At 43.3% G+C, this 13,282-nt stretch overlaps 2 protein-coding genes across 2 annotated transcripts; one reads left to right on the top strand and one right to left on the bottom strand.

Moving 5' to 3' along the window:
• The first annotated feature begins 11 nt into the window (after positions 1-11).
• On the top strand, positions 12-3,037 carry LOC149312574 (uncharacterized). Its single transcript, XM_089527214.1, has 4 exons — positions 12-573; positions 1,262-1,490; positions 1,611-2,552; positions 2,953-3,037. The coding sequence occupies exons 1-4, from the start codon at positions 12-14 to the stop codon at positions 3,035-3,037; spliced, it is 1,818 nt and encodes a 605-aa protein (XP_089383340.1).
• Positions 3,038-3,222: 185 nt separating this feature from the next.
• LOC149312575 (polycystin family receptor for egg jelly-like) lies at positions 3,223-13,079 on the bottom strand. Its single transcript, XM_089527215.1, has 2 exons — positions 7,662-13,079; positions 3,223-3,303 (listed from the first exon to the last, which is right to left on the bottom strand). The coding sequence occupies exons 1-2, from the start codon at positions 13,077-13,079 to the stop codon at positions 3,223-3,225; spliced, it is 5,499 nt and encodes a 1,832-aa protein (XP_089383341.1).
• Positions 13,080-13,282: the final 203 nt, after the last annotated feature.

Consider the following 13,282-nt stretch of genomic DNA (forward strand, 5'->3'; position numbering starts at 1 on the left):
TTATCTAAATTATGCCTCCTAAGAAGTCCAGGACTGGCAGGGGCCAGAGCTCAGGAGCTGTGCAGCGGCTCAGATTGTCGGTCCCTCCAAATGTTGGGACAGGTCCCAGAGACATCTCTCCCAGCTCTAGCAGTGGGTCTGGGGAGAGGCATCGGCCTCCTTCTAGATCACCTGGGGACACATTGACGCAGCCAGATGGGGCTACTGGTTTGTCGGGCGAATCTTTGGCTGTACTGTCAAGATCCATTGCTGAGCTCATTCAGAAAGCTACTACCTCTAGCCAGCTTGCCAGCTCTTCGGCATCTGCAACACATGAGCCTCAGTTATCCGGACGTCAGGTTCCCAGGTCGTCGGTTCCTGCATCGACATCTTCGGGCGGTCAAGGCTCCAGTTCATCGGTTCCTTCATCGCGACATCGCGTCCGGCAGGTGTCCAGTTCGTCCAGCTCATCGAGCTCGAGTTCGTCCTCCACGTCATCAGCTGAGCGTCGGAAGGAGAAGAAACGAAAACGCAAGGCCAAGAGGAGACGTCGCAGAGCGCGTCGAGAGGGAGTTCTTCAGCCTGCCGTGGAAGGTGGAGATCCTCATGGGGTGCCTTTTGGGAGGGACGGTTTTTGGGTCGAGCATGCTTTGGTTCCTGGTTTGCCCAAGTGGGCCATCAAAAAGAGGGCTTGGCGCCCAGGTCTTCAGGGTGTGTGGGTGGATCCGCGTGCAGCGGATTTTCCTGTTTGCTCTCCAGGAGAGCGTCCACCTGGCGCACATTTATCGAAGAAAGTGCGCAAGAATATCCTCAAGGGTTGCTATGTAGATGTTTTTACCCTTCTTCAACCTAAAGGAAAAGATGCTGTGGCTGTCACTTCAACAAAGTCAAGTAAGCACGAGCCAAAGGCAGTTCCTGCTGAGCCCACCTTTTCCAATTGGTTAGAGGGCTTTGTTATCTTCAAGGCTGTGGTTTCCATGGCCTTCCCTGAACGTGCTTGGCATTTGGACAGCCATTTTTTGAATGTTCTGCGTGCAAGGACATTCGCAGGTGATGCTGCTGCCATTGCCTACGATGCGGCCTTTCGTCAACATGCATCGCAGAATTCACGGGAGCGTTGGGACTTGCTCCATAACGAAATTTGGCTGCTAGAGGTGGGCACCCTTGCTAGGTTCAAGGGCCCACAGAAAGGACAGGTCAAGAAGGACGCAAAATTATCTTGTTGGGACTATAATGCTGGACGTTGTTCTCGCACAAATTGTAAATTTGAACATTGTTGTAGCAGTTGTAGAGGGTCTCATCCTAGGTCATCGTGTTCCCGCCCTGCTCCAGCCGCTCAGCCCTTTCGAGCTGGGCGCCCTGCCTCCGCGACCACCGGCAAACGAGAAAGTTCAGGGGGCACAGATGCCGGTGCTGCAGGGAGCCAAAAATGAACAGGTTGCTAAGGTTTCAACCCAGGTATCAGCCAGGGCTTTTACGCCCGTAAATACCAATGCTCTTCTCCCTTTATTGTCAGCATACACTAATAAGCAAGCTGCTTCTTATTTGGCTGATGGTTTTTCCTTTGGATTTAGGATCCCAGTTCAAGCCCCACTTTCACATCATTTTCCTAATAATTTGTTGTCTGCTAGATCCATGCCTGAGGTTCTTAGGGCCAAGATCAACAAGGAAATCCAGGCGGGACGCGTGGCCGGTCCCTTTGATGTTCCCCCTTTTGATAATCTTCATATTTCTCCCCTTGGTGTGGTGCCTAAGAAAGCACCTGGTGAATTTAGAATCATTCATCACCTTTCTTACCCTCCAGGGTCTTCGGTGAATGATGCGATCCCAGAGGAGTTGTGTTCCGTCAAATATGCTTCCTTTGATCATGCGGTCCGACTCGTTCGGGCGTGTGGAAAAGGTGCACTTATGGCCAAGTGCGATATTCAGTCGGCCTTTAGACTCCTCCCAGTTCATCCTGAAGATTTCAAATTTTTAGGTTTCCAGTTTGAAGGAAGATTTTATTTTGACATGGCCATGCCTATGGGCTGCTCTATCAGCTGTGCAGCCTTTGAGTCTTTTAGCACCTTTTTGGAATGGGAGTTAAAACGCAGGGCCTCTTCCCCTTTGGTTACCCACTACCTGGATGATTTTATGTTTGTGGGTCCTGCAAACTCCACCAAGTGTTCTGATCTGTTAAATGCCTTCACTGGGTTGGCAGCTGAGGTTGGGGTTCCCCTGGCAGCAGATAAGACGGAAGGCCCTGCTACGGCTATGTCTTTTTTAGGTATTCATTTGGATTCTGTAAAGGGCTTTTCCTCTTTGCCTCATGAAAAGGTTGCCAACCTGTGTGGTTTGTTGGACCATGCCTTGGCTGCTTCTAAGCTTAAGTTAAAACAAGTTCAGTCTTTATTGGGGCATCTGAACTTTGCTTGCAAAGTGGTGGCTCCTGGTAGAGCCTTTTGTGCCAGGCTTGCTAGATCTCTGGCTGGCCCCACGCTTTTGCATCATCACGTTCGCATTACCAGACAAATCAAGGAGGACCTGAGAATCTGGTTGCAATTTTTAAATGGCTTTAATGGTATTGCCATCTGGCAACAATCTTGGTGTCTGGAAGATAATTTGCAGGTTCACTCTGATGCTGCTGGAAGCATCGGTTTTGGTGTTTATTTTCAAGGCCATTGGTGTGCCGAAAAATGGCCTGAAGAGTGGCATGGGTCAGATATCTTAAGAGATATGACCTTCCTGGAGCTTTTTCCCATTGTTGTAGCAGTCATCATTTGGTGTGCCGAATTTTCCAACAAAAAGGTGTGTTTTTGGTGCGACAACCAAGCTGTGGTGGCTGTCCTTAATAAGCAAACCTCAAAATCCACTAGGGTCATGGGTTTGGTCAGGAAATTTGTTTTGTGTTGCTTGGTTAACAATATTTCTTTCACAGCTCGACATGTCCCAGGATTAAAAAATGATATTGCTGATGCGATTTCTCGATTCCAGGTTCAGCGGTTTCGTCTGTTGGCCCCAGAGGCAGATCTTCAACCTACCCAGTTTCCGGTGTCCATGTGGGAGGTTGGATGTCTGAAATAATAGAAGGCATTTTGGGTTCCATTGCTCCATCTACTTTTAAGAGCTATAAGAATGCTTTAAAGAAACTCTTTCAGTTTTTTGGTAAATCAGCTTTACAGCCTTGTTGGCCGGTTACCACAGAAGTGGTTTTGCAATTTTTGGTTTGGCTTAGGCACAATAACACTGCTCCCAAAACTATGGCTATTCATCTCGCTGGCATTTCTTTCTTTTCAAAGGCAGGTGGTTTTGGTGACCCTTGCGCTTCTTTTCTGGTAAAAAGGGCTGTCGAAGGATGGAGAAGAGCTCATGCGATTACTAAAGATGTACGTCGCCCTATATGTTTTCAATTGTTATGCAAGCTGTATATGCATTTACCTGTTGTTTGTTCATCTCGTTTTGAAATCAAACTGTTTCGTGCAGCATTTACAGTGGCTTTCTTTGGTGCCTTCAGATTGGGAGAATTGGTGGCTGGGTCCAAGAGCGATGTGTCAGGGCGGGCGTTGGGTGCCTCTGACATGAATTTTTTAAAGCACGGTGTTTCTTTTACGGTTCGCCGGTCCAAGTGCGACCAATTGGGAGCTGGTCAGACTGTGGTGTTGCATCGCTTACGTGGCTCACCTGTCTGTGCTGTTAAGGCCCTTCGATCTTATTGGAAGATTCGGCCTATGGGTTTGGATTTGCTTTTTGTTCATTTGGATGGATCACCACTTACCAGATACCAATTTGTTTCGGTACTAAGAATGACTTTAAAAAATTTGGGGCTCCCAGCTGAGAAATTCGGAGGTCATTCTTTTCGCATAGGCGCTGCTACGGCTGCTTCCAGGGCAGGCTTGCCCGCGCAGGACATCCAAAAAATCGGAAGGTGGAGATCTAAGGCCTACGCTGGTTATGTTCGTCCGCACTTGGACCAATGCACTAATCATTAGCATCGCTCTTGGCAGGGTTGGCGGTAGGCCTTCGGTGTAGGCCTTTTGTGGCGGCAGCATAGGCCAGGATCGGCACGGTGTAGGTACCAGGGCCATGGTGCTCTGGTCTGGGAGTCACTAGGTACCCGGGGGCGAATTGGGCAGGCGTATGGCCATTGCGGGGGCCATAACGCGGGTGCGCCTCCCGGTGACTAGGGGCTTAGTGAATATGTGAACGCATGGCATGGTTTGCGGTCAATTTGTGTTCCTTAGCCCCTAGGTCATCCCAAGCGCCTGGTGGGTGCCAGGTTGGTTAATCAGACAACATCGGGTTGTTTGATTTCGCAGATCCTGACCTCATGCTTTGTGCCAACCCATACCAATGGCTTGCTAATAAAGTTGTGGCCTTTCTTCCAAGTTGGTGTTGTGTGGTTTTTTGCAGCAGCATCTAAGGCAAATCACGGCCGCCTCGCTGCGGGGCAGGCCGTTTTGCCGAAGAATCGGCAAGAAACTACAAGCCCCAGAATGCTCTGGGGCTTGCCCGGCTCCCTATTGGTGCGCGGGGCGGAAGGGGCGGCCCTTCCGCCCCGCGACGCTCTGGGAGCCGGACTTTGTGGTGCGGGACTTCCGGTCCTCCAGGGCAGCTCATTGGTTGGGCTGCCCTGGAGGAGGAGCCCCGCACTGCACGTTGGAGGGGGCGGGGCCTAGGCCTTTATTAGGCCGTGTTGTTGGCCCTGTCCCCTCAGTCGGCGCTTGGCTTCGCACGGAGCGGAGCCAAGAAGGAAGGGAGGAAGACTGGAGTAGCTTCCCCCGCCCACCCACCGCTGTCTTGTGGGTTTTTTGTCACAACTTTGGGCGGCAGCATAGGCCAGGATCGGCACGGTGTAGGTACCAGGGCCATGGTGCTCTGGTCTGGGAGTCACTAGGTACCCGGGGGCGAATTGGGCAGGCGTATGGCCATTGCGGGGGCCATAACGCGGGTGCGCCTCCCGGTGACTAGGGGCTTAGTGAATATGTGAACGCATGGCATGGTTTGCGGTCAATTTGTGTTCCTTAGCCCCTAGGTCATCCCAAGCGCCTGGTGGGTGCCAGGTTGGTTAATCAGACAACATCGGGTTGTTTGATTTCGCAGATCCTGACCTCATGCTTTGTGCCAACCCATACCAATGGCTTGCTAATAAAGTTGTGGCCTTTCTTCCAAGTTGGTGTTGTGTGGTTTTTTGCAGCAGCATCTAAGGCAACAGCTCTTCCTAAAGATTATCATCATCTAAAAGTGGAAGGCACTACATTATTAATTCAAAACATTAAGGAAATTAGTATAGGATAGTGTGATGCATAAAGATGGGACTGATAATTCACCATTATATAATATTGGACTAACTGGATAATATAAACAAGAGAACAGCATTGGGGAAAATATTACAGAAATTAATTTTATTTATTCTCAATGGATTCATGAAACTTAAAAATAAAATGTTGCATTGCTAAATACTCTACTTTTTAGTTTGTTGCATAGTTATATTTTTCAGGTTTTCCATACAGTATCTGATTGAAGATATTGGTTTCTGTTGTAGTCCGTGTACCAGTGGTTAAAAAAACACACATCCTGTAGATTTTCTGGACTATGTAGTATACCACTTCGGCTTCATGTGATGGTAATTCGTAAACAGCTTGTTTCATTTCCACATGAGCAGAGATTAGAATAACTTGAGTTAAATTGACAAAAACACAAATCATCACAAACAGAAAGAAACCTAAGAAAAGACCACCTAGAACTTTATCAGTTGAAAATGCAGTGTCCCTAAATGCTAAGGCACAGTAAGACAATACAGTGGTAAAAGAATATAAAACAGTACGAAATGTTTTTTCATGTTGCCCAAATACTAAATACCCAACTGACATAAATGCAAAAAAAAATATGGCTCCTGCTATAAACAGATTAATCATTGTAGGTAAAGATGCGAATAAGGAGCTTTGGGCCAAGCGTACACCATACATAAATCTGAAATAGCGGTACATTTTCAAAACTAGGAGAAAAAGCAAAAATCCCATAATCACCCTGACCACCTGATCAAACTGAGAAACTGCATGAAAAGGAATGAACTGATACGGATTATGCAAATAAAACTGTATTAATTCAAGAGCAAGCTGAAATTTGCATAGAAGTAGCACTATATAAATAAAGCAGGTTGTCTTTATTCCAAAATTGATTAAGTTGGCAGCTGTTTTTATATATATCAGCCTTTTTATATATAACACACGAAGCTCATCAGCAATATATATTATGAGCATATATATAGTGGTTAAAAACAACAAAATCTGAGTGGTGGATTGGTCAGTGAGAAGTGGGAGTTTGTAAGAATTAACGGACACACTCCTGTTAAGTGAACCAATGTAGGAAAACTCAAATATGACAGAAATGCTGCAAAATAGATCTACATCTGGGTTAAAAGTGGTTAGTTCAATAATCAGTGCCCAGGTCTTATCATCAAGCCACTTGTTCATTTTCAAAGCATCTATCCTTGTTGATGAATTATCTTTTGGTTCCTCTGGAAAAAAATAAAAGCTGTATCCTCTGGATGGATAACTGTTCAGTTCTCCATACGAGTGATAGTCCCATTGAACAGCAGGATGTTCATAAGTGAAACCCAAAAAACCATGGATGCCATTATGAATTGAACTATTGGCTGGCATTGCCCATGACCCAAGGTAGTCAGTTTGATCTTCTGGGTCAATTCCATATTTCCTGTCGCAACCAACATTATTTACTCTTAATGTATGTGCTATGCGATGTGGAAAGAAACATTCCATCGTAGAGGTTTGACTTCTTATTTGTCTCATTCTGGGCAATCCAAGAACTTTTAACCAAGTGTCTGTAAGATAAGTTGGTTTGTCCTCATTGTGTATCAATGGCAGAAAAATATTTTTCACCCATTTGTAAATATCTGCTATTGTATTTACTTCAGATAAACCAAGAGAAAATTTTTCATACGTATATTGATTGGAATAAAACAAACTGGTGATTTCTGCAGGCTGTGCAACAGTTAAAATTAAAGTTAAAAAGAGACAATGGCAGACTATATTCTTCACAAAAACATAAGCCAGACTTTTAACCTCCTGTGCTTTCCGCAATATTAGGACTTCTTCCTTTTTTAGAGGTTGGTATTTCTTGGAAGCTCTAAGTCTGACCAGCTCATGATGTAGGTGTCTCATCTCTTGAGCAGTTCGAATACTATCTTTAAGCTGAATATCTTGGTAGCTAGGCCATGGGATGCTTCGACAATATCTTGCAGAACCAGTATTCCAAGCTGAAACTATAACTACCTTTAAGGTCTCAAACAAAAACACATGTAGACAAAATGACGTCAAGGAAGCTAGTAACCATTCTAAGGATGTTTTGCTACCATAAGACAGGCCTTGTACTATGATGAAACATGATGACACTCCAGATATGCAAAACACAAAGGACCAAGCCATGAATGCAAAATAGCAATGAAGTTGTGGCTTCTTTGTTTTCTCAAAAGATATTTTATTTTCTGCTGCATAATTATTATTAACATTGGTATCAATGAGAGGGGCTGGCTGAGATGTCATTTTTGCGTGTGGAACATCTATATTGTCCTTGGTACAAAGCAATTCAGACACCAGGGAAGGACTTTCTTTTTTCTGATCTTGAGCTGTGTGATATGGCGAAGGCCTCTTTATTGAGTAAATAAACAAGGTGGTCACAATTACCTGCACAGGAATGGAAATTAAAGCACTTCTTATTCCAATTCTTATAGACATCAGGTACGCCAGCCCTATTGAATAAATAAATTGATCCTTCGCACTAATGAAGAATAAAGAGTTAAACATCAAGGAGCTCATCAATATTGCTAAGCAACAGGACAATCTTTGGAATCTGTTGAGAGAGCCATGGATCCCCTTATAAGTGAACACAGACAGCCACAGGTGGTTCCTGCTCAAGTCATTGCTAACTGTTATTAAAAAGTAATCAATTTTGCTTATGGATGCATTTGGGCTTGTAACAGCAAATGACCGTTCTATCTGGGAATCATCTGTGCCAAGAGATAACCATTTTCTACACAAAAACAGCCATGACTGCTTAGTCTCTAGGTTTTGGACTTTGATTCGGCTTAGATACCAATTAGGACCAAATTTGCAATTGTCATGCCAGATATGTAGCGAAAAAATTTCTCCTAAGTCCATCGTAGTACTTAAAAGAAAGGTATCAATGGCTCCACGGCGGAAGATTCTTGGGAATTTTGGATGTTTTAATTGATGCACATTGCTGACCCCATTTTGGCCAATCAGCTCAATAAAAACACTAGCTTTTGTGCCTGCTCTTGGACGACTTCCTGTGTATATGGTGACCAAGTACCTTATCTTGTCAAAAGGATCATTGTCTGGCAGATCTATGATCTTGGCTTTCCTACTTACTTTATCTTTTTTTAAGGCCCAGAGAGCCAACAATGTGTAGACTATAAAAATGGTAAGTACTGTGAATTCTGTTATAGGATATTGGAGAACATTTGCTAAAAGAGATCTTTTCATATCAGTATGGTTAGGGAATAAAAATACCTTGCTGGCTAAAAATCGGATGCCAGCTTCAGGGATCCCTGGTGACCTAGGACTAGCTGTTCTTGTGCTGTGCTCTTTTGCTTTGCAAATGCAGTGTGTTTTGGACCAGCTGGTCTCACGGCCAAGTTTGCATGCTCCTTCTTTCCACTGCTGCTGAACTCCATCCAGATCTAGGCATTCTGCTGCAAAAAGGGCGATGCGAACAATCTTTGTAGTCTGTTCTCTCACAAAAGGGTTTGATTGTAGGACAATCGAGAGGTTCACTTTGTCTTGCCTATTCCTGTAGACTGGCGACCAGAACAATGACTGAGGAATACAAAGGATATAGGGAGCCTCAACAACACATCCAGGGATGCTAGCATTCATTTTGGTAGATGTTGGCGGGCTGTGATGAGAAACAGTATATGTAGCTATGGGAGGGTGACTAAGGTTGTCACCTAGGTATACAAATACGTGGAAAGTGATTCTGATTTTGGACACAATCTGGATAAAAACATATTTGGTGCTTCGCTTTATTTCAAAATTAAAGCCTCCAGTTGTTTTTGAATGCATTTTGTCTGGTCCTATAGTCAAGTCAAAGATGGCCTCATCTTTTCTGGCCATGATAACTTCAGCTACATCAGGTATAATGCTGATTATGTCACCATTAGTTCTGGTGCCTTTCATTTTGAATCCAGTCACTATTGTTCCAATATCTTCTGAAAAGAACAACCAAGGGAACGGATTTCTGTCAAATACATAAAAAACAGTGGTAACCACAGCATCTACTTGTAATTCAGCATGATGACCCTGCTTCAGTTTTGGGTAAAAGCAATTCTTGCAAAATTTTCTATCAGAGACGTTTCCAAAAACTTCCCAGGTCTCATATTTTTGTAAGTGAATGCTCCAGTTGTCTGTTTCCATTATAGTTTCATTTTCCCCTGGGACTTTATCTTGTAAGACCAAGTCTGCTAATATTTCCATAACAAAAATGGTTTCTTTAACTACATTGATATTGACATTCCTGTGGTGCAAGAGAGAAGCTTTCAACACATTGGACAAACCAATCAGAATACCATTGCCAAGGATCTCTGTTTCCTTAGAACCTAAGTCTTTGTCCCTGTGCCTTTTTAGAGCTTTACTGACTTCTTTTAGTTTCTTGACTGCTAGCAGTTGTGATTCTCTGTTTACTTCCATGGTTAAATGTGTTACCTGACAAATACTTAAAATAACTTGGTTTATTTCCTGCGCAGTGTTTGTTGGTATCTCCGCAATCAAATTAAGGAGGATTTGCCTCAAATCAGATTTAGAACTCTGACTGGTTGGTGAAGTCTCAATGTTATTTAAAACCGAGGCCACCATATATACAAAATAACCTATATTAAAATAATCTTTAGTTACCAATAAAGTTGTCATGAAAGCACTTGGTCCATGGATTAAAGCATGTAGTTCATGATAAATAACATCAGGTGACTTACTTCTGGGGTGGTCATACACAGTTGCTTGCAAAGTTATTTGAGAACATGCTCCAAGAGCATCATATACTTGAATATATATGACCAAGGCAGAGTTCTGAGATAGCACACCACTTGGGAGAAAATACTGAGAAGTTTTATAGTCATGACCAGCATATACTATTATTCCCAGAGTATTACTCTCTATAGAAGATACAGTACTAATTTTCGTTTGGTTGTATGCTGCTATTACTTTATATGTAAGGGGTTCATTTTTGTCTTCAAACCCCCTACACTGAATAATGAATTTTGTTAGGAATGCTATACCAATCTTTGGATTAAGGACACATTTTCCTAGACGAGGTGGGCTATTAACATAAAAAGAATATTTATAGATGGCTGACTGTCCTTCTGTTGTTAAGACTTTCAGACTAAGAATATATGTCTGCTCTGCCATCGTTGCAAATGCAAAAGCATTTATACGTAGATATGGATTGGCTCTTCCTGTTGTAGTTTTGGAAGACCAATCAAAATCTATTTCGTTGGACTGTACTGAGTGCAATGACCAGTAATAGACTGGTTTTTCAGTTCTACAATTTAGGCATCGGCCAGAAAGACAAAACCTTTCTGTTGGAATTACTGATTTATCACAATTTTCAATACATGCAACATTCAGGATTAAAGTAGGGTTAACTTCTACATATACTGCTTGCTCAGTATGAGCTGTTCTGCTACCAGATTGAACTACCAAGAGAAAATAATATGTATTACTTCCTTGAAAAGTTTGGGGTTTCATTATTTGAATTGGGTCAGATGAAGTTAGCCATTTCAAATCTACCTGATCTGGATGACACTTCCCATTTTTACTTAGAGTCATTGATGCATAGTCTGTTTTTTGTTTTGTGCAATACCAAATAAAGGAGAGTCCTAGAGAGGATTGTATGGCTTTACCATTAGAGAAAACTGATCCATTCAGTGTCCACTGGTCAGAGAAACTAACTGTCCGGTAACTGCCTCCAGCAATGGCAGCTACCAAGTTATCTGGCCCAATTTCAACAAACACTGAATCAGAGCTTTTTGTTCTATACCATGTATCTAATGATGTTAATTTCATGGTGAAATTAAAGAGATACAAGCCATCATCCAAACTAGAACTGGGAATTTTTAATGTGATGACATTTCTTCCTCCAATTCCAGGTGGGTTAAAAGGTTTTGACCAGTCTGGGGTACTTGTCATATTCGGGACTTTATAAATGTTCCAGATCACATCTGCTTGTTTAGGGCCTGGGCAATTTATCCGTGCATCAGCAGACAGAGTAAATTCTGTCCCTGGAGTATAATGTATGATTAATTTAGAAGTCTCAGGCCTCTGGATATGAATTTTTATAATATAACAAGGTTTTTGTTGGCAGGCTAATCTGGATTCTATAACTTTTGAAGCATAAGTGTTGAATGTAGCTTTCAAAATTGTTGGTACAATTCCATTGCCTGTGCAGTTCACTTTTGCTACAAAGCCAGTATAGAGGGCAGGATTGAACGGTAAAACAGAGTCAGGAATGAATTGTGTTGCATTTCTGACATGATTTATGTATGCAAAAGTATAGTTCTCAATCAGATTCTTGTCTTTTGAATCAAACAGTTGCAAGTTGAATGTCCACTCACACTGCAGCAGAGGATGCTGTACAGGAATAAACCATACAATGTAGGCCAGATTTTCCTCAGGAAGCGTGCTGTTGAAAATGTGGATTTCTATCTCTTTTTCTCCTAGAGACTTGAACAGATTTCCCTTCCGGTTCAGATATATGTGCATACTGAACCTGAACAATTGTAGCTGCACATATTCAGCCATGATCAGGTAAGAAAAGCTTGCTTGCTGGTAAAAGATATAGTGGGAGCTGGAATTCTTATCCGTGGCAGTATTAGTACTGACATCCTGAATGGAATAGTAGAGTCCTAAGTTATGGCTAACAATATATGTGCCTACTTTGACTTTCTGTGGGTTGAGTGTGAGGTACGTTGGAGTTGCACTACTTGCAGTGAAAATCAAAGTTTTATTAGAAAAATCAAGTTTTCCTGTCAGCTCTCCAAACAACATTTCTTTGGCATGGAAGTAGATAGTAGCCATCACCTTCTCCTTGGAATGATGTGGTTTGTGAACAGCACATAAATTACTATGCAGAGCAAAAGGGTTGTAATTGTAGGAATGAGACCACCCTCTTGTGCTGTGCCTATTCAGTAGTTTATAAGCTACTATCCCTTGACTGAGTTGTAGAAAACTCCAAGAAAGGCTGAGCGTCCCATGTGGCTGGTTGAGCAATTTGGAATTTGTACTAAAAACATGTAGCAGGGCAGGCTCTACAAAGAAGTCCATGCTAAGGCTGATCCGAGGTCCGTGCTCAATGCTGACTGAAGCAGTGTAGAATCCACGGTGGGCATAGTGCACAATCAAGTGATAGGTATAATAGGACCTACAGACCTGGTGTAACTCTGCATTAAGATATGCAGTGTATGGAGGGAGCTCAGTGTGTTGATCACTGGGAACGAGGAGATCTGCAGGACTACCCCCTTGACTCTTGAAGTGATAGATCCATGTGGAACTCTTAAGACGTGCACACCAACCCAGGTGCACCGGCTGCCATTCAAAAATCGGACGTGTGCGTGGCCAGAACAGGAACAGATGGACATCCTGCCCAGAAACCTCAATGCTCAGATTGTGGTGAAAGCACAAGGGGACTGGGCACAAAGTTGATATGCATTGTACTGTGATCTGACTATAAGCCGACGGTGAATTAGTGCCTTCTCTTGACAGGCCTGGGCCTAGCGTTAGGTTACCTGACCAGAGATTTGTACTGTTTACCAGGATGGAATCCTGGTACCAACGACAGTACGGAGGTGGTTGGAAATCTGACGCTTCCTTCCCCGAATGTATTCCTGGCACTCTTGAGTAATACATCACTATACTGCCGTCCCACAGGCATGAGAGCTGGAGCTCATTGTCGTGTCGTTGATAAACATGATTTTCTGGCTTTGAGCAAGTAACTACCAATGGTGGTGGCAGGAAATCAAGAAGTGTAGCCACTTGGAAGTAGAAGCAACAAAAACAGCAAAAGAGGAAGACATGTTGGGAAAGGCTCTGCATCACTGGCATGATAAAGAATCATGGCTCAGTGACAACAGCTGCCTCTTAGCAACATGAGGGGTCACAGTAGAAGACTGGATTCTAGAATCTTTCTGCAATTGCCTTGGGCAGCCCAAGCCCATTTCCAATACTGCTCACAGGATTTCTTGCTCTTCCTTTCTCTCCAAGAATTCTATATTTCTCTTCAGAGTTCTTGCATATCA

Source organism: Sceloporus occidentalis, unplaced genomic scaffold, assembly GCF_023333645.1.
Source record: "Sceloporus occidentalis isolate IW3139 unplaced genomic scaffold, rSceOcc1.0.p SCAF_5, whole genome shotgun sequence".
Classification (NCBI taxonomy): Eukaryota; Metazoa; Chordata; class Lepidosauria; order Squamata; family Phrynosomatidae; genus Sceloporus; species Sceloporus occidentalis.

Excerpts from the sequence above, each read along its gene's own strand:
- LOC149312575 (XM_089527215.1), bottom strand. The coding sequence starts at position 13,079 with ATGCAGAGCCTTTCCCAACATGTCTTCCTCTTTTGCTGTTTTTGTTGC. Across the intron at positions 3,304-7,661 it reads TAATTTCCATTCCTGTGCAG|CCCTTTTTACCAGAAAAGAA; the intron begins GTAATTGTGACC and ends ATCCTTCGACAG.
- LOC149312574 (XM_089527214.1), top strand. The coding sequence starts at position 12 with ATGCCTCCTAAGAAGTCCAGGACTGGCAGGGGCCAGAGCTCAGGAGCT. Across the intron at positions 574-1,261 it reads TCTTCAGCCTGCCGTGGAAG|CAGTTGTAGAGGGTCTCATC; the intron begins GTGGAGATCCTC and ends ACATTGTTGTAG. Across the intron at positions 2,553-2,952 it reads TTTAATGGTATTGCCATCTG|GTTCAGCGGTTTCGTCTGTT; the intron begins GCAACAATCTTG and ends TCTCGATTCCAG.